The 25,151-nt window shown below is 47.4% G+C and overlaps 1 protein-coding gene across 1 annotated transcript in view; it reads left to right on the top strand.

The window, feature by feature from the left end:
• The window catches only part of RERE (arginine-glutamic acid dipeptide repeats), a 205,705-nt gene that overhangs the window by 91,673 nt on the left and 88,881 nt on the right, over positions 1-25,151 (top strand). The window contains 2 exon segments of the mRNA XM_087944422.1: positions 426-879; positions 20,840-20,910. Of these exon segments, the coding sequence (XP_087800548.1) occupies positions 573-879; positions 20,840-20,910 (378 nt within the window). The 5' untranslated portion in view covers positions 426-572.

The raw sequence follows: 25,151 nt of genomic DNA, 5'->3' as shown, positions 1-25,151 counted from the left end.
GCCAGGGTTTGCTCCCCAGGAAGGGACGGTTACAAATCCTTCCCACCTTTTTTCCCCATCTCCCCAGATGTTTTTCCATGCACATTAAAAAACAAACAAACCCCACATGTGTGACAGATTAGCTTAGGTCCCGCAGTACATATTCCCTTTGAGCTCCACATTTGGATTTGAAGCAGAAAGGTTGGTTGGTCTGCACAGAATCTTAGCTGGGGGCTCTCCCGAACCCCTGCGGACCCCCGTTAGCCCATCCCTGGGCTCACCCAATCCTGCTATTAACTCCCGACTGTAGGTGGGTGGTGCATATTTTGGCTGTGTACTCAACATCTTTTTGACAGTTTGAACAGCACAGAATTCACGGCAGGTTCGCCGAAGGTGTGGCGAGTGGGCTAACGTGGCCTTTTCCGTGTGTTTCTCTCCTCCTCCAGGTCCTTTTTTTAAACACTGGGGTTGCCGGCGTGGACCAATTTTTCCTGGAGTGGAGAGGGAAATTCAGAAGACTGAAGCCCAGGCTGACTGTCTACCTTTCACGGAGGCCGAGCCGTGAGAGGACGGAAGAAGGCACCTGGCGCATCATGACAGCGGACAAAGAGAAGGACAAAGAGAAAGAGAAGGACCGGGACCGGGACAAACGGGACAAGGGGCGGGAAAGCGAGAACTCGCGGCCCCGCCGGAGTTGCACCCTGGAAGGCGGCGCCAAGAACTATGCCGAGAGCGACCACAGCGAAGACGAGGACAATGACAACAACAGCGCCACCACCGAGGAGTCCACCAAGAAGAATAAGAAGAAGCCGCCCAAGAAGAAGTCTCGCTACGAGAGGACCGACAATGGGGAGATCACCTCCTTCATCACCGAGGACGATGTTGTCTACCGGCCGGGAGGTGAGAGAGAGGGAGAGCCTCCGCTGTTATAACACATTGCGTGTTCCTGCATGCATCTGTGTGATATGTGTGTGTGTGTGTTGCGCGCTTGTGTATGAGAGTCTCTGGGCCAAGGAGTTTTCTTTTCTTGTACTCTCAAGGGGGTTTTTTCAAAAGTTTTTCCTTGAGGAAGAAGAAAACGTTTCACTTCTCATCCAAGAAGCTTCATCAGTTCTGGCAGAATGAAGAACCGATGAAGCTTCTTGGATGAGAAGTGAAATCTTCTTCTTCTTCTTCTTCTTCTTCTTCTTCTTCTTCTTCTTCTTCTTCTTCTTCTTCTTCTTCTTCTTCTTCTTCTTCTTCTTCTCCTTCTTCTTCTCTTCCTCTTCCTCTTCCTCTTCCTCTTCCTCTTCCTTCTTCTTCCCTTCCCCTTCCTCCTTCCTCCTCCTTCTCCTCCTCCTTCTCCTTCTCCTCCTCCTCCTCCTCCTCCTCCTCCTCCTCCTCTTCCTCTTCCTCTTCCTCTTCCTCTTCCTCTTTCTCCTCCTCTCCCACTTCTTCTCCTCCTCCTCCTCTCCTTCCTCCTCCTCCTCCCCAACTTCCAACAGTTCACTGAAAATGGCACTGAAAAAAAAAGACATGACCTTTTTTTACGCTTACAACCACTGCAGTGATTTCTTAAAAGTCTTGGGGGGAAAAAAGCTGTAAAACCAGACACATCTCTCTTAACTGCCATTGCCCAGTGTGGTCATAAGTCAAGGACTATCTGTAGCTTTTGAGGCTGGCATGCTGGGCTGTACCTGGAGGCAAACTAACCATTAATGTTGGCCGGTCTCTGAATTGTGGCGAAGAGACCAGGGTGGGCGCGATAAGCTCGAATGCTGTTGTGTCATTTTGAATTAAGGGCCACTCCATTCGTAGAACGTGCTTCCCTTTCCCCAGGCCTGAACGCATCGTTAAAATGTGGCTTTTCCCAAGAAACTTTAGCTTGATATTTTAAATAACATTTCCAGAATAATGGCTTGAATTTTTGTATTTCTGCATTGAGACGCACGGGCGGTAGGTATGCCTTGCCTGGGTTTATTTGCTGTTTCTTTCTCTGCTGGCTGCTTTTGGGTTTAGCTTTGATGAAGAAATAGATATGAAAACTTCTCGGCTGACACCGGCAGCCAAGCGTGTGGCTGTTTACGTGCCTCAGTACATACATATCAATCTGGCTCTTCTTCCCTTCTGGGACGAGCGGCATCACGCGAAGAGTCAGGGAGTAAGACGTAAGGAAAGAAAAGAGGCAAAAAGAAAAGGGAGAGAGAGAGAGAGAGAAAATCTCACATAAGATAAGCCAGTGCCGTTTACTTTTTCTCTTCCTGTGTCTTTGCTTCCATCATGTCCCTTTCACTGATCGTAGAAGCCTTATCGAAGACAGACAGTTCTCTACTTGGAACCATCCCTGTGGTGCCCATTTGAAGTTAGAAGGAAAATAGCAATAGCACTTATATGCCGCTTCACAGTGCTTTAACAGCCCTCCCTAAGGGTTTTACAGAGCCAGCCTCTTGCCCCCAACAATCTGGGTCCTCATTTTACCCACCTTGGAAGGATGGAAGGCTGAGTCAACCTTGAGCCAGTCGGTCAGAATCAAACTGCTGGCAGTGGGCAGAGTTAGCCTGGAGTACTGCATTCTAACGGAGGAAGGAAAGAAGGAAGGTAACAATAGCCCTTAGGCTTATATACCGCTTCACAGTGCTTTCCATCCCCCTCTAAGCAGTTTAGAGTCAGCCTCTTGCCCCTAACAATCTGGGTCCTCATTTTGTCCACCTTGAAAAGATGGAAGGCTGAGTCAACTGTGAGCCAGTCGGTCAGGATCGAACTGCTGGCAGTAGGCAGAGTTAACTTGCAATACTGGATTCTAACCACTAGGAAGGAAGGAAGGAAGGAAGGAAGGAAGGAAGGAAGGAAGGAAGGAAGGAAACTGAAGCAGTATTTGCTGTGTGAGCAAGAAGGAGACAGCAAGGAGCCTGGGTGTGGCTTAGCTCAACTGTTCTGCACTAAAGCTGCTTGGTGCTGTGAAACTGAAATTGAAACTCCTCTCCTCTGATTGTGTTTTGCCTTTGGAAGAGATTTCTTTTCAGTTGGGGAGGAGGAGTAGAATTCCTTAGCATCAGAGTGTGTTAATAATAATAATATACAAAATGCTAATGGTCTGATGGCCATTTCGAAAAATCCTTTCTTAGTGAGCACCTAGAAGCCAAGAGGAACATAACGTCCAAATTTCAAGTTTGTAGGCTTTATGGTTCTGGAGATTTTGTGATGATACTTGAGTGGTATTCTGCTTTTATATAGATAGGTAACCCTGGTCTATTCTTGATGGATGGTGGTTAATGATGACAACAGGACCTGTTTGTCAGGTCGCCATGCGTACCCTGAAAGCATCCAGGAATGGCCCCACACTAGCTTTGAAGATGGTGCCTTTTAACTCTGGTGGTGATGGGAACTTTTGGTTCCACTCTCACAACTGTGGTTAAGTCGTCCTTGCCAATTTTTTGGGGCAGCCATGAATGGGAGGGTATGAAGCGGTGAAGAGATCCTTTCTTGTGTGTCATAGCTGAAGAATCACAAACTATTCCTGAGTCATGCAAGAATTAGAAATATGATAGGAAAACAGAAATGCAGAAGGGCTGAGAGAAGGGCAGAAGCAGTATCGAGGGATGGAGGTGAAGGAAGGAAGAAGAGGAAGGGAGGGAGGGGGGGAGGGGGCAGAAGGAAGGACAGAAGGAGGAGGAGGGGGCGGAGGAGGAAGAACAGAAGGAAGGAGGGAGGGGAAAAGGAAGGAAGGAGGGAGGGAGAAAATTACAGACAGGAAGGTGATGAAAACAGTTCTCTGAAACAGGAGTAATCACATGAATGTTATCTGCTCTTGCATTCAAGAGGGCACAAAAGAAATTTTTACTCTTGTTAAAGGAAATCACACCTAAACACACAGTGGTGCATGTGGGCCAGGTTTCTTAGTCCTCAACCTTGCAGGGAAAAAAAATCCCCCTACAAAACCTAAAAAATAACTTTTGCATCTAGCCATCAGGTTTCTAGTCCTCAAGGTGGCAAAGAAAAAAGAAAAAAAGAACCAAGCTTTATATTTGTTTGAACTGTAAAAGGGGGCAAATGTCAGATTGATGTCTCAGCTGTCAGAACAAGACAAAAAAATTAATACAAGAAAGAAAAGGGGGAAAAAATAGACATTGTTCAGGCGAGAAGGGGGAGCAGAACGATTGTTCAGGGGGAGAAAACTCTGCAGAGGTTTTCCGTCTCGAGGTCAAGATCTCTCTGTGAGAATGAAAAGAAGCTGTTTGTGTTCTCAGCAGCGTGCTGTGATCACTTTCTGATCGACTGGTGAGCAGTTTGCTTTTGTTGGCTTGAAGGAGAAATTTTTTTTTTTTTTTTTTTGGCTCCAATCTCCCACAACGCTCCGAGGCAATTTTTTTTCTGCCAAAGCATGTTTTGAAATGGATGGGAAAAAAGCTCGGAGAAAACAAAGATGGGTTGGAAGAGACTTTGTCCCCCTGCCAAGCTCTGGGAGAGGACGGCATTATTTTCCCCCCAGTCGCTGGCCCGGAAAAAAAAAAGCTGGGTTAAAAGGAGCCTTCGCCGTTGAGAAGGGTGCTTGACTCCAAAGATTGAAGTGACTTTTGGACATCTTAAGTGGCCGCGTCATTGGAAAACGGGAGCAAGCTGGGATTTGTTAAGAGATTCCTTACGAAGGAGGGCGGGGCTGACGTCGCGACGAGACAGATGGAGGATCTCGGGGATCCGGGACTGACGCCGCTATCCCCACAGCTGGACAGTCCAGCAGGACCTAAACTGTCCCTGAAGAGATTCCTTAGGTGATGGACAGTCGAGGTAGCCAGGATCAAGCAACAGTTCTTCCTGAATGTACAAAACCTCGCAGGGTTGCTTCCTGGCCCTGTGAACACACTCGGCCTTCCTGGGCAGGCGGGGGAGATTTTTCCAGAAGACTTTTGAACTCCAGCAAACTTTGAGAATTCTCCCAAGTTTGCAGACGTCTCCCACATGAGCTCATGGCGGCTTGGAAAGGAATCCACTCTCGAGAAATGGGGTTCTCGATTTCAGCCGCTCGTGTTTTGGCCTCCGTCTCCCAGAAGTCTTCAGCCCGAGGAATTCTGGGAGTCGAAGTCCACCCGGCTTATGGTTCCCGGCATCGACAGAACCCTTAACTATGGCAGGATATTTCTTCTGTCCTGCAGATCAGATGGGTGACAGGAGAATGAGGCTGAGATGCAAGGAGTCTGTGTGGGAATAAAGCCACAAAAATGGAATGCGCCATAAAATATTTGATTTCCCTGCTGATCTATACAGATAGGCGTTGAGTCGTTCACCGGACCCATCAGCTGCCATCTTGGGGGGAGATAAAGGCTGCCCGTCTCCTTGCCCAGAGCAGACTCATTGGAAGATTTTCCCCTGCTTTTTTTAGTTCAAAAGGCCAAAAATGAGGCAGAAGCAGGGTCTCCCTCCTCATTTTGCAAGGCGACCTGATTTGAGAGTCGATGCAGTCAGCCTCTTGCCCCCAACAATCTGGGGTCCTCATTTTACCGACCTCGGAAGGACGGGAGGCTGAGTCAACTTTGAATCAGTCAGTCAGGATCGAACTGCTGGCAGTGGGCAGAGTTAGCCTGCAATACTGCATTCTAACCACTGGGAAGGAATGAAAGAAGGAAGGGGGGAGGGAGGGAGGGAAGAAGAAATAGTACTTAAGATTTCTATACTGCTTCACAGTACCTTCCAGCCCCCTCTTTTATACATACATACATACATACATACATACACGTATATGTATACGTACACACACACACACACACACACACACACGTGTGTGTTGTGGCTCCAATTCCCGAGCCTGTGCTGTTAGAGGAAGAGGACTTGGAAGATGAGGAGGAGGAACTGGGAATGCCTTCCTCCCCAGGACCTTCCTCTCTGGCAATGCCTTCCTCCCTGATAATGCCTCAGGTTTCATCGGACAACCGAGAGGAACAGCCTGAGATTAATCAGGAAGGCATATCGGAGCAGCCCCTGACAGGGAGTCAAGAGGAAGAACGTTGGCTTGATCCTAGGCAGCATCGTAGGGAGAAACGTGAACAACAACATAAGAGGCGTGGGAGGGTCAGAGAGTGAGCTGAGTCATTGAGCCACACCCCACAGGGGATAAAAGTGGGTGTGTTGTCGGCTGGAACTTTGTACGGGGCAAAGTTTAAGCTTACTTCAGGTTTTCTTTGTGAATGATTTTTGTGGTCTGGCTTGTAATTGTCTGTAAGTAGCTTTTTACTTGTTATCAGTTCAGACTTGGCAGGCAGAGCGTGTTGTGTTGGAATGCCAAGGACGTTATCAGTTCCAAAGAATTAACTCTGTGAAGTCCGAGTCAGCCTGCCTGCCTGTGTTTGTGTGAGTTTGTACTCTTTCATCTTTTGGAAAAGAAGGTGAGACAGAACATATACATATACATATATACGTATATACGTATATACGTACATACATACACACACACACACACACACACACACACACACACATACATATATATTTGTTTTCTTAAGTTTTCGTGAGTATTTATGTGTATGGTATTCGGCTTTGTTCGGGTGTTTTCCCGTGTCATTGTGGTTGTGCTTTTGAAGTTGTGGCGACGTTTCGGCGGAGTCTCATCTGCCATCATCAAGCCTGATATATATATCTCACTCACAGACAAACCCTATACAGAAGCCTGATGATGGCAGAAACGTTGCTACAGCTTTAAAAGCACAACTATAATGACGTGGGAAAATTCCCGAACAAAGCTGAATACCATATATATATATATATATATATATATATATATATATATATATATATATATATATATATATATATATATATATATATATATATATATATATATATATATATATATGTTATTACAACATAAAACATTATTTCAACAGCATTTTTTGACATCTATACAGGTTTTTATCTTATATATCTTAACACATTGTATTTACGTTTATCTGAGAACAGAATAGAATAAATGGAGTAGAAGAGAAGAAAGAGAATAGAATAGAATATGAATATGAATAGCATAGCATAGAATTTTTTATTGGCCAAGTGTGATTGGACAGACAAGGAATTTGTCTTGGTGTAAATACTCTCAAAGTACATAAAAGAAAAGATACATTCATCAAGAGTCAAGAATCATCAGGTACAACACTTAATGATAGCCATGGGGTTATATAGTCATAGGGTATATAGTATATAGAATATAGTCATAGGGCACAATAAGCAATCACATCATACTAGGAAACACTCAATATAAATCATGATACAAGCAACAAAGTCATAGTCACAAGTGAGAGGGTATGGGTGATAAGGAGTGATGAGAAGATTAATAGTAATAGTAGTGCAGACTTTGTAAATAGTTGGACAGGGTTGAGGGAATTATTTGTTTAGCAGAGTGATGGCGTTCGGGAAAAACCTGTCCTTGTGTCTAGTTGTTCTGGTTTACAGTGCTCTATAGTATCATTTTGAGGGAAGGAGTTGAAACAGTTTATGTCCCGGATGTAAGGGGTCTGTAAATACTTTCACAGCCCTCTTTTTTGACTCCTGCAGTATCCAGGTCCTCCATGGAAGGCAGGTTGGTAGCCATTTTTTTTTTCTGTTTGCATCACGCAAAGAAGACGAAGGCTTTGTGATTTTGTCCCCTCCTGCATCTTCTTGTTTGTGTGTGTGTGGGGGGGGGAGATTGAGGGTAGTTGCATTGTGTCTAAACCCTCCATTAAACGGCTTTCCTGGGTGTCGGTGGATTACCTGCGAACAAGCTACAAGACAACAGCTCTTTATCTCTCTTCCGTATTTTTTTCTTTTTCCCCCCTTCTCATCTTTCTCTCTCTCTCTCCAGCACATTTGCATCCTGGCTGAGGAGGCGAGAGCCAGATTTGATTTTATTTTATTTACCCAGAGCTTAATTGGGCTGAGATCTCCTAGGGTGCCCGTTGAAACCCCTCTGCCCTTTTGCTTAGGCAAGCAAGCCCTTGAAATCCGAAGCTCGGGAGGCCTTAAGCTTCCGCCGGCTCAATTAATTGTTAAATGTTCCCTTTATAATAATTATACATTGATGCTTTCTCTCCTCCCTCCCCACTCCCAGCGATCCACCGCGGAGGTGGCAGAGGCTCCCGCCCCATTCCCCCATCTGCTCTCTGTTGGCTGTGTGTTTGTGCAATAGGAAGGGGGAGGGAGTGTTTGTGCAAAAAAAAAGGGGGGGGGGAGAAGAAGAGATGCTTTTGAAAAGGAAAAAAAAAAAACCAATGAATAGAGCAAACAGATTTGGTGAGGCTCCTTGTTTGTTTTTTAAGCAGCCTGACGCTGTTTAGATTGGGAGGACACGAGCGAAATTGAAAAGCTTGTCTTTGCCTTTTGCTGCCGCCTCCACCTCCCCGAGAGTGATTGGCTTCTGTTTGACATTGACCCGTGCGGTTTGCCTTGCTCCCCATCTATTGCCCGCTATTTGTTCTGACAGCTTCACCAGCTGCCGAGAGAGAGAGAGAGAGAGAGAGAGAGAGAGAGAGAGAGAGAGAGAGAAGAGAGAGAGAAGCCAGCGTGCCAGAATTACAGAGGGGAAAAGCAAAAAAAAAAAAAGACTCAAAAGTGAGGGCGGGAGATGAGGGGGGGAAAAAAAAAATGAAATAGCCAAAGCTTTGCTGGACAAAAGAAGTAGCCAATCAGGCCACGAATGCAAAACCTGCCGCTTGTCTCTGAGTTTTGGGCCGTTCTCCTCCGTTTGCTGAGCAAGCAGGTGAGTCTTTGGGGCTCCCCGAGCGTGGTGGTTTTCTTGCAGGTGTTTTATTGCCAAACTAGGTAACATCATCAGGGCTAGATAGGAGTAGGGCTTGGAGAATGGAGCAGAAGGAGAATGGGGGGGAGGAGGGGGAGCACTTTGAGGTCGTTAGTGGTCTCTGAGCTTGGCTGTTTTCCAAAGAAAGGGAGCAAAAAACCAAGACCATCAACAGAAGAGAATATTTGTAGCTCAGCGTGCTTGGGATTCCTGACCTTGGTGGTTTTCTTGCAGATGTTTCATTGCCTAACTAGGTAACATCACCAGGGCTATTACCTAGGGAGGGAGGGGGAGGGAAGGAAGGGATGGAGGAGGGAGGGAAGGAAGGAAGGAAGGAAGGAAAGATATTTTGTATTCCCGAAGGAGCCAAGGCCTGTTTGCCAGGCCTTTGGCTGAAGGAAGGAAGAAATTCACCTTCATTTAATAAAAGGGGTTTTGCCAGGACAAAGAGTCTGCTTAGTGCTTTTTGGGGATGCCGAGGTCGGAACACACCATTACCACGATAACTGAGTCCATCCATCTCGCCGGTGTTTGTCCTCTTCTCTTCCATGTGCATCAGATAGGCCTGCCCCATAGAAGTTGGAGGGCTCAGCCCCTGGTTCTCTTAGCCCAGGGTCATCATCCACTTCTCTGGCTGCAGTGTAGCCCAGGAGTTCCAGGGCTCCCCCCCCCCCACCCCGAGCCCAACCTGGAAGTTTCCCAGGGATTGAACCGCGGAGAGCAGCCTGGTCATGCTCAGCCAGAGCATTTCCCAAGGCATGGCCTGTGGGGTCTGAAAGCAAGTGCTCGGTTTTTGGTCTCGAGGAGAACGCCTGTGAAGCTGCCACACTGTGTCTCCCAGCGCCTGGCGAGCGGGCGGCTTTCAGAGTCGGGAATGCCTATCCATCCTGTTCTGACCCACGCCCTTTCCCAACAAATCAAACACGATCCAAAGGGAACAGAAACCTTGTAATGCTTCTGCAAAATAATTAGCTGTGATAAGCACAAGCCTTGCCAAAGTGTGCGAGACAAAAGATAACAGACAAATAATTTGCAATACAAGAATCTTCAAATGCAAACTCAGGATACTGGAATGTCCACGAGGCTGGAGTTTCAAAACGTCTTTGCCTTCTGCAAAGTACATTCCTTTCACAGCTGGCTTTTATCTTCTTGAAGGAAGGGCCATTACCTTGCAGTCTTACTCCGGAGTCGCCCATGCTGCTGCAGCTGCTCTTTCCTGCGAGCAATCCTGCGTGCACACACACTTGGCACAGGCTCCTCGGGAACCTCCTCATCGCTGCTGCCAGCCCCCATAATCTCTGAAGGCAGCAGCCCACTCCCTAATGGTCCTGGCCCCTCATCTGAGTCCTCGCTCTCCTCAGCTGTCCGCACCTGCTGCCGGCTAACCACAACACATCCCTATATCCTCAGCCTTCCAGTTTTTGCAGCGCTGAAAGTGGAAGGCATGGCCATGTGAGTCTTACGTGCCTTTTGTCAAGTCGGTGCTGCTTCTTCCTTAAGAGAGAGAGAGAGAGAAAGAGTCACATCCATGGCTTTTAATGGCAGTAGCCAAGCCGTAGTCGGCGGACTCTTGCCGACAGCCAAAAAATGAGCATCATAAAGGTGGAAACCGCTACCTTGTCTCCCTTTTCCACCCCGCCCTCGGCACAAATGTGGCAGGCGTTCTGGCTTTTAAAATATGGAGCAGCTGTTATTGCCTGACAGATGGTGCCTCTCCTAAAGACTGATAAATGGAGGCTGAGCATTAAAACCACCGTCGCTTTCGACTTTCTAACAATTTGCGTGGCTCTTTTTTTCATGAAACCATAAAAAGAAAGAAAGAAACAGAATCCTGAATCCTGGGGGGTTCATTTTGTGCCGGGGAGAACCGTCTGGAGGGCTGAGAGTCAGTGCTCTCCATATTTCTTTCATTGGGGAAATTTGTGGAGGTCGTCATTTTGTCAGCTCACTGTTTTTGGGGAGCAGTGGAATCTCTTGGCCAGACAGTCCTAGAGGAATCCTTTGGCCTTTGATATCTGAATGACTGCCTTTCTCAGCGCCAACAGCATCCTCCTCCCTCCCAGGAAAGACCACAGCATCGAGTCCAGGAGTGGCAGCGAATATTATCCTCAGAATTATAGCTTATGTCTTAATCCTTCCTTCCTTCCTCCCTCCCTCCAGTTTATCCTTCCCTCCCCCTCTACTTCTCTCCATTTATCCCTTCCTTCTTCCCCTCTTCTTCCATTTTATCCCTCATCTTCCCTCTTCCCTCCCTCCAGTTTATCCTTCCCTCCCTCTATCCTTCTCTCCATTTATCCCTCCCTCCTTCCCTCCAGTTTATCTTTCCTCTATCCTTCTCTGCATTTATCCCTTCGTTTCTCCCACCTCCTTCCACTTTATCCCTCTCTCCCTCATTTTCCTCCCTCCCTCCAGTTTATCCTTCCTTCCCTCTATATTTCTCTCCATTTATCCCTCCCTCCCTCTCTCCAGTTTATCCTTCCCTCCCTCTCTACTTCTCTGCATTTATCCTTTCCTTCCTTCCACCCTTCCATTTTATCCCTTCCTCCCTCCCTCCCTCCAGTTTATCCTTTCCTCCCACTATACTTCTCTGCATTCCTTCCTTCCTTCCTTCCTTCCTTCCTTCCTTCCTTCCTTCCTTCCTTCCTTCCTTCCTTCCTTCCTTCCTTCCTTCCTTCCTTCCTTCCTCCACCCTTCTTTCATTTTATCCCTCCCTTCCTCATTTCTCTCCCTCCTTCCCCCCCCTTGTTTCCCATCATTGTTTAGACCAGGGTCTTCACACTTGGCAGAGTTTAAGACTTGTGGACTTCAACTCCCAGAATTCCTCCTCCAGGAATTCTGGGAGTTGAAGTCCCACAAGTCTTAAACTCGCCAGGTGTGAAGGCCCTTGCTTTAGACCGACTCTCAGTTTCTTAGGATTTTTCTTTCTTTCGAGAAAGACAGAGTTAAGAGAGGAGACGCGGCAAGGAATAGAAGCCTCTTTCTCCCTTTCTTTTACAGAATGTGTGTCAGATTCCATTTATGGCTTAAAGAGTATCAGGAGGGAAAACACACACACACATACACACACACGCACGTATCTAGCTCAGAAAGCCAAGTAGCTGTTATACCTTTTAAGCATAAATGGCTGGTTGAAAGGTTCTGGGGCTTGATTGTAAAAATGCTGGGTTGATGGATGGTAAATGGCTGAAGAGGCCCACTCGAATTGGTGGGAGCAACTGAGCAGCGGTTGGGGGGGGGGGCAGCGTGCTTCTGGCAAGGCAGGAAAGGCAGCTTGTTTCCCCCCCTACAGTCTGGTGGGAAGCTCTTCCCTCATCCGGGGGAGGGGGCCTCCAAAATGGCCAGGATGAAGGAGCCCATGATGAACGCCCATCTTTTTTCCTGGATGTCTCGCCATCTCCTCTCTTGCCTTGAGTTCTGCCTTCCTATCAGGCGTGGGGGCTGACGGACAGCTGCTGACGGCTGCCGTGCACTTAAATGCCAAGGAGGTGGTAGATAAATGGGCTCGGTGAAGGCTGGAGCTGGAGGGAGAACAAGCGGCCAGGAAAGTGGGCTGTGGGCAGGTGTCTCGTCTGTGTTGGTAGGCGACGTCGTGTTCTGACCAAGCCTTCTTGAGACCGTAATTGAGCACATGCTTAGTCCAAACAACTCTTGTTTTATTTCAATGCTGGGAATTATGTGCATTTCCAGCCCGTAAACAGTCCCTCGAGATAAGCACCCACCTTTCTCTCCTTTGAATCGCTGCCAACAGCTCAAGTGCCAAATTAATTCTAAAAAGCAACTGGAATGCAAAGTCCACACAGAGCTTCAAGGTTGAATCTGAACAGAGCGAACGACTTTGCTTCCTGCAAAGGTTTCTTCACCTTTGCACCTCCTTTATGTCTTATGGGAGGGGCAATCACCTCCCAACCTTACTCCCGAGTCGCCCCTTTTGTCTCAGCTACTCTTACCTTCTAGCAGCTCTGCGCATACGCGCACTGGGAACAGGCTCCCCTTGTTCCTCTGCCTCTCTGCTGCCAGACTCCGGAGGCTCCAGAGTCAGCACTCCTCTCTCAGATGTTCCTGGCCCCACTTCTGCATCGGATGCAGGACCTTCATCTGAGTCCTCCCCAGACTCCCGGACTGGTCCCCGTTCTTCCCCATTGTCCGATTCCCCTGCTGTCTACACAGGCTGCCGGTGAACCACAACATGTTGGAGGGGGGAAAAAATAGCCCAGGCGTCTAATTCACCTCTAACATGGATGCCAGTGGAGGGTTTTGCTCCCAGGTCATCCACCGTCTGGCCAAGGGTCATATCTGGATTTAGGACACATTGGACGGAAGAAAGCAACCCTTCGTTCGCTGCACCTCTTTTTCCTACCCAAAGCTAGACATGTCAACAACCAGGAGTCGGGACAGGAAGTTGTACTTGAACTCAGCCCTTTTAAGCCCCTTCCCTTTTATAGTCTTGCAACTTGGGTTTCCTACCGGTGGGGAGGAATTCTGGGAGATGTAGTCCCGGTGCCTTAGGGGAAAATGAGGACTCTGAATGTTTACAGGGCCTTGTGCTCGTCTTCCAACTCAACCCAACCATTCTCACCTGTTATTTGTTATTTAGGCACCGGTTTCTTTCTTTTTTTAGCTTTTCATGATTGAAAAGAGCCTGGAGTGGTGCAGTGGCCTAGAGGCAGAGCTCTCGCCTCACAATCCGGAGGCTGTGAGTTCGATCCTAGGTTAGAGGCGGATATTTCTCTCTCTCTCTGGGCACAATGAGAATCTATCGGCCGAACAGAACTCCGCCTTGGTGACAGGAAGGGCATCCGGCCATAAAAAAACACTCTGCTAGCTCCATTCAGTGGCCCAGACTCCACCCCACAAGGGATTATGGGGGTCATTAAAAGATGATGATGATGATGAGGGGAAAGAGCCTCAATGGTCCAACCTGGATGGGGAGTTGAGTGCTCTAAAGTTTCTCCCCCGTCCTCCTTCCCTTCTCACCCATCCACCCTTTGTGTGAAGGTTGCGAGTCTTATGTCAGAACTGGGAAAGAGATCAGAATCCCCATTAGACTTGCCACGGGAGCCTTACTTAAAAGAAGGAAAGTGTAGAAGGAAATAATTGGAAGAGGGAAGTCATGTAATGGTGAAGCAGGAACTGTAGCTTTCGTGAAATGGAGAGAGAGAGAGTGAGAGGGAGGGAGGGGGGCTCTGTTCCAGAGGTGAATTAACTGTCATTAATTTTGTTGAATAGAAATATGTTCCATTTACTGTACAATCAGGAGCTCGGCTTGAATGAGCCCAAATTGATGGAATCTAAATTATACTGACAGTCCATAAAAACAGCAGCAGCAGCAGCAGCAGCAGCAGCAAACCCCCTTGGAAGAAAATGGATTCTCCAGAAGAGCGGTTTATAATAAAAGAGGAAGGAAGGAAGAAAGAAAATCGTTTGGGGAAGCGAGTGCCCGCTGCCTGGCATCTTTCAAGGCGAAGGGAGCAAATTGGAAAGGGCCCTTTGGAGCCTGGGGGAGGGGAGGGGGCCCACCCAAAGCAGCGGCTCCCTTGACAAGGAGCCAGCAGCCGCCTGCCTTGGAGCCTGCTTGGCAGGAACGGCGGCGCTAAAAGATCAGACTAGCGATTTGTTTGTTGTCAGCGGTGATGGCGGAGGCGGGGAGGGAGGAGGGGGGTTTCCCCCCTCCTCACCTGTCACTCTTTCCCTGGCGTTCCTCTCCTGCCTTGGAATAATACGGATTTCCCTCTTCCATGAGAATAGCCCTGCTTCCTCCTCCTCCTCCTCCTCCTCCTCCTCCTCCTCCTCCTCCTCCTCCTCCTCCTCCTCCTCCTCCTCCTCCTCCGGGTGTTTCGGGCTTGCTAAGGACTTTTAAGGGACAAGGCTGCCATCTTTGTCATCCAGGAAGGGAGGGAAAGTAGGAAAGGAAAGAGGAGAGAGGGAGGGGAAGGATAAAGGGGAAGGGAGGAAAAGAAAGAAGGGGAATGGTGGAAGGAAGGAAGGAAGGAAGGAAGGAAGGAAGGAAGGAAGGAAGGAAGGAAGGAAGGAAGGAAGGAAGGAAGGACACTGAAAGAGGAAGGGAGAAGCAAGACGAGGGAGGGAGGGGAGGAAAAGAAAAGAGGAAGGAAGAAAGGAAGGGAAGGATGAAGGAAAAGGAAAGATGGGGGAGGTCGGGAGGGATGGGAGGAAGGTGAAAAAGAAAGGAAGGTGAGGAAGGAAAAGGAAAGATGGGGGAGGTCGGGAGGGATGGGAGGAAGGTGAAAAAGGAAGGGAAGGAGGAAGGAAAAGGAAAGATGGGGAGAGGGAGGGAAGGAAGAGAGAAAGAAAAAGAGGAAAGAAAAAGAGGAAAGAAAAAGAAAAGAGAATTATTGCAGATTCTCAGTTCTAACATGTGACCCTATTAGATTTGGGGGTTCGTTTGTGGATTGGGGGAAAAGTTTTGAACTGTGGCCCCACTTCAGATGCGACATTAGCTTCTCGTTTGCAATCCACCGTTCGTGGCCTCTGTAACCTCTTGGTGTCCCAGTAGCGCCCTTCTAACAAGCGAAAGTCTCGTTTAACAACTGCAGTGATTCGCTGAACAACGGGGGGACAAGAAAGGTCGTAAAGCAACTCTCTTGCTTAGCAACGGAAACGTTGGGGCTCAGTGGCCGTCGTAAGTTGAGGATTATCCGCACCCATTTCCTGCCCCCCCCCACCCGGCCTGAGACATGTCCGAGCACACTGGCAAAAGGCTTTGCATTGGGCAGACACGTGATTAGAAGATTGGTGGGTTTTTTTTTTTTGCCGACAAATTAAAACGGGAATTAAAAGACATATTGACAGAACGTGGCACTCAGGAAGCGGCTGTTCTTAGCACTGCCAAGACGAGATGCTTTCATTATCACTATTAACCGCAGCTCCAGATAAAGTTAATTGCCTCGAGCTGTTCGCCGGTCTTGACAAATGGAATTTTGCCGGCCTCCCCACAGCAGAGCCTTCCAGAAGGTGTACTTAAAATGTCTCTCTCTTCCCTCCTGTCTTCCTGAAAGGACCTTTTGTCGTTTGCCTAATCAATCTATCTATCTATCTATCTATCTATCTATCTATCTATCTATCTATCTATCTATCTATCTATCTATCTATCTATCTATCTATCTATCTATCTATCTATCTATCTATCATCTATCATCTATCTATCTATCTATCTCTATCTATCTATCTATCTATCTATCTATCTATCTATCTATCTACCTACCTACCTACCTACCTACCTACCTACCTACCTACCTACCTACAAAATCTCCAGAACCGTAAAGCCTACAAACTTGAAATTTGGACGTTATGTTCCTCTTGGCTTCTAGGGGCTCACTAAGAAAGGATTTTTCCAAATGACCATCAGAGCCATTAGTATTTCGTATATTATTATTATTATTATTAGTATTAACATGCTCTGATGCTAAGGAGTTCTACTCCCCCTCCCCATTTGAAAAGAAATCTGTTCCAAAGGCAAAACACAAGCAGAGGACGCTAGCTAGAGATGAATACTGAGGGATGCTGGTAGGCAGAGGCAGAATCCCTCCCCCCCCCATTATTTCTTTCCCAAAAAACTAAGCCCTACCACATAGTTTCATAGCGAAGCACAGGTACCCTGCTAGTAGTAATAATAAAAAGAGATGTATGCGGAGATCCCTGATTTATTTCCAGAATGTTCTAAAATGGGCTGTCTCCATCCTTGGAGTTGCAAAAAAAAAAAAAAACAGCCCAAATACATCCATGGAAGTGCAAATGTTATGCAGATTTATCTTAATGGTGCCCTGTTCCAAGGCGAAATCCCTTCTTATGGTTGCATTATTACTATTATTATTACTATTACTACTACTACTACTGTTACTACTACTACTATTACTATTACTAATACCTGCCCTGAAGAAGCCAGCAGAAGGAAGGAGAAGATTCTGACAGAATTGTGAAAGTGATAGCACAACTGAAGAAGCCTTTTTAGCTCAATTTGGAATCTGGAAGGTGTGAGTTGACAGCAGGGGGGTATACAGATCGCCCAGGGATGACTTTTGAGGGAGGGTTTTTTTTTTTGGTCTCCCCGGGAAGAAAAGGCCCCCATGGCGATCCCACGGCACGATCCCTTTGGAGGATGCATTGTTATAGCCTCCTGCATCCTGCCGGGCACCTAATTGGATTGCATTGACTCCGGAGGCGTCTGCTTCCTTTCCCCTAACAAAAAGGACGTCCCAGGTTTTCCCGACGGAGATCAGAAATAGATAAAGACTCCCGGCGCTGGAGTTCAACAAAGGATATCAAACGCAGAGGGCAAGACTAGGCTCGGTTCATCTTGGCTGAAAATGTGTTGAAAGAGCTCTCAGATAGGGCAACTCTCTCCTCCGTGAAGTCCTTGGTTGCTCTCCGAGCTCGGTGGTTTTCATGCCGACGTTTCACGACCCAGCTTGGTAACAGCATGAGTGCCAGGTGAGGAAAGGAAACGAAGAGTGTCAACTTAGATATAGATCTCTTTTTGAACTTTCTCGTCACTTTTTTCAAGAGAGTTATCTGGTGGGTTACCGTTGGATTCCCAATTTGGGCCACACCAGGGTTGGACTTGTTGGTGGGCCCCAACTTCTCCTGTCTAATAAGTAATATATTGGGTAGCTTTCCCCCCACCCCAAAAGTCACCTATCTCTTCTCCCACATCCTCTACCTTCAAGTGTTGATTAATCACACAGGTGTGGATAGGTGAGGCCACCATGCAACAACCATGGCTTTTGCATCTAGGCATTGGATGCCTGGGATTTTGGCAGGCTTTAGGTACCCTGTGGTCACCTCTCAATCCTCGGCAGGAAATGACTTTTGGTTCAAAAAGAAGGCTGGAAGGTTGATGGCAGAGGCCAGTGAGGGTTTGGCAAAGGAGAAGGAGACAGATTTCGAGGGGAAGGTGGCCCGGAGAAGACCAATAGACCATTGGCTTGAGTCTGTGACTTGTTTGGTAGGGCAGCATCAATGCTTGGACGCTTGTCCATGGTGTCTTCAAAACATTCCAGTGGCTGGGTCTGAACATCGTCATCCAAAGCATCAGCCCCACCAGGAAGACCAGATCGGAAAAACATCACCGCCACAGAAAGGCTAAAACACGTACTGTGGTACCTCGGTACTCAACTAATTTGAAACTCATCAAGTTTGGTACTCGACTCAGAAATGTTACCCTGGTACTTGTCGTTTGTTCAGTACTCAGTGGGCAAGCCTAGAACTTGTTGGTGTCGGCTGCCTTGTGACTTCCTACCCTCTCTAACAGAAACAAATTTGTTTGGTACGTGCGGTGATGGGGTTTGAAATTTTTTTACTACCGGTTCTGTGGGCATGGCGTGGCTTGGTGGGACGTGGCAGAGGAAGCATACTGTAAATTCTCCAGTCCCACCTCATCCTGGGGGAAGGTTACTGCAAAATCCCCATTCCCTCCCCACCCCACTAACCTGCTTTCCAGCTCCGTTCTCCTGTGCAGGGCAACCAAAGAAGACCCAGCCGATCAACTGGGACTCAGGAGGCAGAGAATAGAGGGGAGCAGGGCCAGTCAGAGGTGGGATTGGCTGGTTCTCCAAACTACTCAAAACTTCTGCTACTGGTTTTCCAGAACCGGCTCAATTACCACCTCTGGGTCCGTGTCGTTTTTGGTACTCCTCGCAACTCCCGGAACCAATTAACGATGAGTACCAGGGTACCCGTGTGGTTATAACGACAGCATCTTGCCGGTCTCTTTGTGCTGGACCAGAGATCGCAGTTGCTCACCCTAACATCTTGCTAGTTTCGAATAGAATTGTTGGTCTCTCCTTGTCTTGTGACTGAAGTAGTGACTCGGATCAAATCTCACTCTCCTTCCTTAGTTTTTCCAGAGCTCTTCCCTGTGGCTTGTTGGAGTCCTTAGATTTTTTGAGAAGACCGCCAAGTACTCTTGAGTTATTTCATCATTCCCAAGCCAGCTTCTGGGAACCTGACGGTCTGTAATCTCCTTTTTCCTTAAATCAAACACCTTGCCATGAAAGGAGAGCGATGCGAGGAGTCCTTTTGCTTGCCTGTTGTGGCAGATGTAGCAATTCGGACAGTTTCCAGAGAAGTAGCATCTTCAAGGGATTGGGAAAGTTTCAGTTGCTCCTTCTGTCAAGAGCCGCCTTCGATTGGCAGATGACGCGGAGTTAAAACAATTTGCTTGCGGCAGCTGTTAACTTCTGGGATCCCTGGCAGGGTTTGGCCTTGCTTGCTCCTAGGAAGACGCTTGCCAGCCTAGAAAAATATGAGAAGTCTATGAGACAGTGGCATGTTTCAGATGTTTTTACCACCGGTTCGGTGGGCGTGGCTTGGTTTGCATGCTTTGCTCGCATGCACACCCTTTGCATGGCGCAGAGGCATTTTGAGTCACCTCCTGCAATCCTGCACTCCTGCAATCTCCCTGGCGCTTCAGCAGCTGCCGTGCAGCAATTGCCGCGCTGCGCAGAGCAGCTGCGCTCCAAAAGCAGGACATAAAAGTTAATATGGGAGCCCGGGCAGGTGGGCCCAACAGCAGAGTGTCGGAGAGAACGATTCGGTCTCCGCTGCTCATTGCTGCTACTGGCTCGGCCGAACCGGGCCAAACCGGTAGAATACCACCACTGCTGTGAGTCTGCATTCGGAAGTCCCACAGTAGTTTTGCATGCTCATTTTCGACCACTTTTTCAGGCCTATGATCCCACCAGTTTTTTTGCTACAGGCAGATGGTAGTTGTGACACAAGTTCCAGTGGACCATCTGAGCAACTGTGTTGTGTTGTGATGTTGTTTGTAGTTAGTCTGTAGTCTTTATTGTTATTATTATTATTATTTAAAAAAGAACGTATTTAGGATGTGAATGATGGATCTCTTCGACACAGCTCTAGGCCCAAAGGATAGAGAGTAAACGTTAGCATTACCAGGCAGGTTACTGTTTGTAATAACCAGCTCCCAAGTATCTTTAAGAGTTCACAGATGTGTGTGATCCAGCAGCTGGAGAGCTTTTTGTGGATCTGATGAAAAAGAGTCATAAAAGCCCTCGGATTGGCTGAGTTTTGGCTCGTCTCCCAGATGCAGCGAGCGGCTTTGTTCGGACGGATCTATCAATTCCATATAACGCCTGCAGGTGTGTGCCTGCCTGCGAATTCATCTTGACATTTTCATTTGCGTGGATTGTTGAAACCTCTGTTGAAAAGAAAAGAAAAGAAAAAAGCAACAAACCACAAATAATAGCTCTGCTGAAAACTCGTGGCTTGCTAGCCGTCCTCTTTAAGCTACTCCCCCGCCCACATTCACCCATGTAGGTTGAGTCATTAATTTTGGGAGTTAGCGATACCAGGATCAAGCTCCTAGATAGTCGGGGAATTTGTTTCTGGAGATGTGTACCCAGAGGAGGGTGCAGCTGAACATTTGCAAGCTTACCTTTTAAAAGCACCACGAGAGAAGCTGTGGATCTTTTGTGGCTGGACGTCAAGACCAGCTTTGAACAGTAGCTCGGGGAAATACCACATTGCCCTTGGAAAATCAGCCCTGATGATGTTACCTAGTTTGGTAATAAAATGTCTGCAGAAAAACCACCAAGCTCAGAGAGCACCAAGGACCCTGCACCACCACCACTCCTCCCCCTCCCTCTCCTCTTCCTCCTATCACATTCCCTTCTAGCACTGATGATGTTAACTAGTTGGGTAATGAAACATCTGTAAGAAAACTACCAAGCTCAGAGAGGACACCAAGGACCCCCCAGTTTAACTCTGAGTTAAATTCCCTTTTATCATTGCTCTTGAATTTTCTTCCTTTCTTCGGATTCCTAGCCTCAGAGAAGGGACATGACATTTCTTTTCGCACAGCCTTGGTCCTTCAAAATAATCATAATACTCTGCTTGTGTGTGTGTGTGTGTGTGTGTTGTGTTTGTGTAGGGTGTCAGAATGGAATGGAAGAATGGAAGAAGCTTCTCGGGTGAGAAACGAAACGTCTTCAAGGAAAAACAAAGGCCAGTTGGCCTTTTGAAAAACCACCTTTGGGACTTTTTTATAGCATTGTTGGTTCCAGTCCACTGCCGTTCTGTGTTGCGTTGATGTTCTCTTGTTACTTTACCCAAGGCTGAGAAATTCTTCTTTTTTGTCCCCTCCAAAAGATTGCGTCTATATTGAGAGCCGTCGGCCGAACACACCCTATTTCATCTGTAGCATCCAAGACTTCAAACTGGTAAGCAGCACACCCTTTCTCTCTTCCTGAATGTAATGTTTTTCTGGGCTGAGACCAGGGGTGCGATTCCACCGGTGTCACAATCAGTTCGGTGAATGCGTGCAAAGCGTTTGCTACTGACCTTCTCCAGCAATCTGTGTGTTCACAACTGATTGTCGGAGCGAACCGGTTTGCTTCACAGCTAATTGTCGGAGCTATCAGTTTGCCTGAACCGGGCCGAACCGGTAGAATCCCACTCCTGGCTGAGACCCACTCCGCCATGAATGTTGGCCCGCCTGCCCAGGGTTTATGATGTGACCGTGTATTTGTGATACTGGCGTGTGATGCGGAGAGGTGAACGGAAAGCTTCCTTGATGGATTACAAGGTGTCTTTTCCAGAGCCCAGAGCGCTGCCTCATGGAGTATCACCTGAATTATCTGGCTAATTAGCCATGGCTAATCATATTCTCCGTGAATTTCCCTTCCAGGTGACTTGTGAGGTAGCCATGCATGAGTATTTTCTCAGCTGGTTTTTGCCTGAATTTTTTTTTTCCTTCGGATTCTGATCCAGCACTTGCCTGTAGTGCACACTTTCAGAGAATATTAAATCTGAAAAATAGTGTTTTTCAACCTCCGTCACTTTAAGAGGGTGGACTTCAATTCCCAGAATTCCCAGCCAGCATAGCTGGCTGGGAATTCTGGGAGTTGAATCCACCCTCTTAAAGTGACAGAGGTTGAGAAACACCGCCAAAGATGGCTTTTCTCAGTTATTTTTGAAAGGAGGCCCACTCTTTCTGTCTTTTAGGGAATGGGTTCATTAAAATAAAACCCTATTTTTAGGGCAGCAATCTCTCTTTTCCCTCCCTCGACCGTCTTGGACAAGCCAAAAAAACAAACAACCCCAAGCCAACCTGCTTTTATGAGGCGCTGAGAAGAGCTGACCAGGCCCAAGGCCCCAAAGCCCTCGCTCCTTCCTCATGGATTTCAGAGCCATTCTTTCCCCAGTACACACTGCACTTTGTGGTTTGGAGTCTGAATACATAACCTTTTCGTTCTGGAATTTGGAACGGGGCTTTTATGAGCTGGCTCATAAAATGGCTGATTATTGGGTCACATATCATTTATATTTATTAGGCCCGGGAAGGATTGTGGTAGGGGGGAATAAACCCTTGGGTGGTCTCTCCCGATGCCCAAAGGGTCTCTTGTAAAAAAAAAGAGAGACCACCCTCGATACAGCCAGTTATTGAATCCCCAGGGCTGCCTAGTAAGCAGAACTTGGCTAAATCAATCGTGGTTTGCATCAGAAATTGTGGGTAGCTTCATTACTGGAGGTTTTAAGAAGAGATTGGACTGCCATTTGTCCGAAAATGATATAAGGGTCTTCTATCTACTCTAGCAGGGGGTTAGACTAGAAGACCTCCAAGGTCCCTTCCCATTCTGTTCCTCTGTAATTCTGCTTTTCGGGTTAAAAACAAACTGCTTTACAAAGAAAAATCGAAAGAAACTCACATCTCTGTGTAACTCATCACCTGCTTGTTCCAAAGCTTTCCTGCTTTCTTTCTTTCTTTCTTTCTTTCTTTCTTTCTTTCTTTCTTTCTTTCTTTCTTTCTTTCTTTCTTTCTTTCTTTCTTTCTTCCTTCCTTCCTTCCTTCCTTCCTTCCTTCCTTCCTTCCTTCCTTCCTTCCTTCCTTCCTTCCTTCCTTCCTCTCCATTTTTCTCTTAACATAGCTATCTCCCTCTCCCTCCCTCTTCCTCTCCCTCCCTCCCGCTCTCTCTCCCCCTCTCTTTCTCTCCCTTCCCAGCTCATTCTTCTTTTCCTTCTGTTGAAGATTGTGTATAACTGCAGTGTGGGAGAATGTATGTTCTTCCCCTGTTTATTTTGACAGCCTCTTTCAATATTTATATGTCTGCTATTTTTACCCCCCAGAGATCTCACTTATATACAGTTTCTCTCCTTCGCAGGTAATTGTTCACATCTTTCAAAAATGGTGGAGTCAATTCTGCTTCTGTGCTTTCAGTTTTTTAAAAAATTATTTTTACGTGCAGGGGAGAGTGTTCTTACTTATTTTTCTCTTTCTCCTTCCTTCCACGCCCTCCCTCTTTAACAAAATCAGTCGTATCATGGGCCCAGCTGCACTTTAAAAAAAAAAAAAGAGCACGAATTGCTATTCATACCATTAAAAAAAAACAAAAAACAGAAAAACTGTCTGCTTTTTAAGGCTCCTGGCCTTGAATAACATTTTAAGCTCTGCTTTTCGCACCTGAGCAGGTGAGGAGAAAATTGCGCCTGCAAAAAGAGTGAATTGCATTCCAGAAGCTGCCTGCTTGGAGCCCAAGTGCCCACTGTGCAGCCATCATTGCTCAGGATATTAGTGGCAACGCAAATCCAAAAGGTGTGTTCTCTGCTTTGCTCGGATGCAACACTTTGTTTGCCCAACAGAGTGGGAAGCCAAGCATCATGGGTGTTTTGGTACTGTTAGGTGTATATTCATTGAGAGCCGAGATGGAGCAGTGGTTAGAGTGCAGTACTGCAGGCTACTTCGGCTGCCTGCCGGCTGCCTGCAATTTGACAGTTCGAATCTAACCAGGCTCAAGGTTGACTCAGCTTTCCATCCTTCCCAGGTGTGTAAAATGAATCCTTCCCTCCCTCCTTCCCTCCCAGTGGTTAGAATGCAGTATTGCAGGGCTGACTCTGCCCACTGCCAGCAGTTCGATCCTGACCGACTGGCTCAAGGTTGAACTCAGCCTTCCACCCTTCCATGGTTGGTAAAACGAGGACCCAGATTATTGGGGGAAAGAGGCTGACTCTGTAAACCGCTTAGAGAGGGCTGGAAAGCACTGCAAAGCAGTACACAAGTCTAAGTGCTATTGCTATTCTGACCTCAAACCCCACTCACTGTTCTTTACATGTCCTGTTGTTTTGTTTGCTATTCCACACCCAGGATATTGGCAACTTGGCTGAATAGGGCTACCAAGCAGAACATGTGGGTCAAGGAAGGGTGGAGGAGAGGCTGGGGGGTTTGGGGAAAAGCACCTCGTCTTCATAAGTGGAAGCGAGGGAAACCTTTCTGCTGAATGGCAGAGCGATCGAGGACATCATGAAAGCTTTGGTCAGGATTTTAAATAGGCCGTCTTAACTTCGCATTCTATTGCAAACTTTCTCATCTTGGAAAAGTCAAAGGGCCGGCTGGAGAATTCTGGGAGTTGAAGTCTACACATCTTCCAACTTTGCCCCGAGGTTGAGGAAAAAAACACCGCTCAACCCATTCTGGCTGAGAACCTTCCAGCTCAAAAGACAAAAGATCCTCCACTCATTAGCGGAGTATCCACTAATGGATCATTAGAGCATTTTACTACCAAGTTGACTCCTAGCCTGATGTACAACCTGATGTTCAATTCCTGGCCGTAGCTTGGTAGGGTTGCACCTGCGTGCTGCTCTTTGTGAAGGGAACAAGATGCTCTTGTTGGAGCTAGGACCCGTTTACACACACACACACACACACACACACACACACACACACACCTGTATCCCCAACGCTCAAGTTTTTTTGAGACGCCCACGGAGGAACATCGAACAATGGGGCCCAAACGCCCTGCTCACGGGGACTGAATTTCAGTGTGGATTCTCCTGGCATTGAGTGGTGATATGTTGCTGGAGATTTTTATGTGGTGTGTGGAGGCTTGTTGGGTATACACACACACACACACACACAGAGAGACACCCTCTCCGACTTTTTCACACTCTGTCCAACTGAAGAAAGCCCAGAGGCTTTCACTTCGCCCTTGTTAGATTTCGTTCATGAAGGAAGCATTTCAATCCCCTCCTGTGAATGCCCCGTTTGTGCTGGGATGCTTAGAAGCGAAGTCCAGCTGCATCAAGGCCTAATAGGAACGTTAAGGACACCAGTGATAGCACGTAGACTTATATACCGCTTTACAGTGCTTTCCAGCCCCTCTCTAGGCGGTTAACTGAGTCAGCCTCTTGCCAGCAACAATCCGGGTCCTCATTTTACCCACCTCAGAAGGAAAGAAGGCTGAGTCCACCTTCAGCTGGTCAGGATTGAACTGCCTGGCAGTGGTCAGAGTCAGCCTGCAATACCACATTCTAACCACTGTGCCACCACAGCTCTTGGATTAAGGCCTTCCCTCCTTCCTTCCTTCCTTCCTTCCTTCCTTCCTTCCTTCCTTCCTTCCTTCCTTCCTTCCTTCCTTCCTTCCTTCCTTCCTCCTTCCTTCCTCCTTCCTCCCTCCCCTCCCTCCTC

This window comes from Notechis scutatus, chromosome 16, assembly GCF_049901735.1.
Source record: "Notechis scutatus isolate UNSWTSFEM ecotype Mainland chromosome 16, rNotScu1.2, whole genome shotgun sequence".
NCBI classification, from domain to species: Eukaryota; Metazoa; Chordata; class Lepidosauria; order Squamata; family Elapidae; genus Notechis; species Notechis scutatus.
The sequence above is the reverse complement of the archived record's forward strand: the minus strand, read 5'-3'. Positions and strand labels throughout refer to the sequence as shown.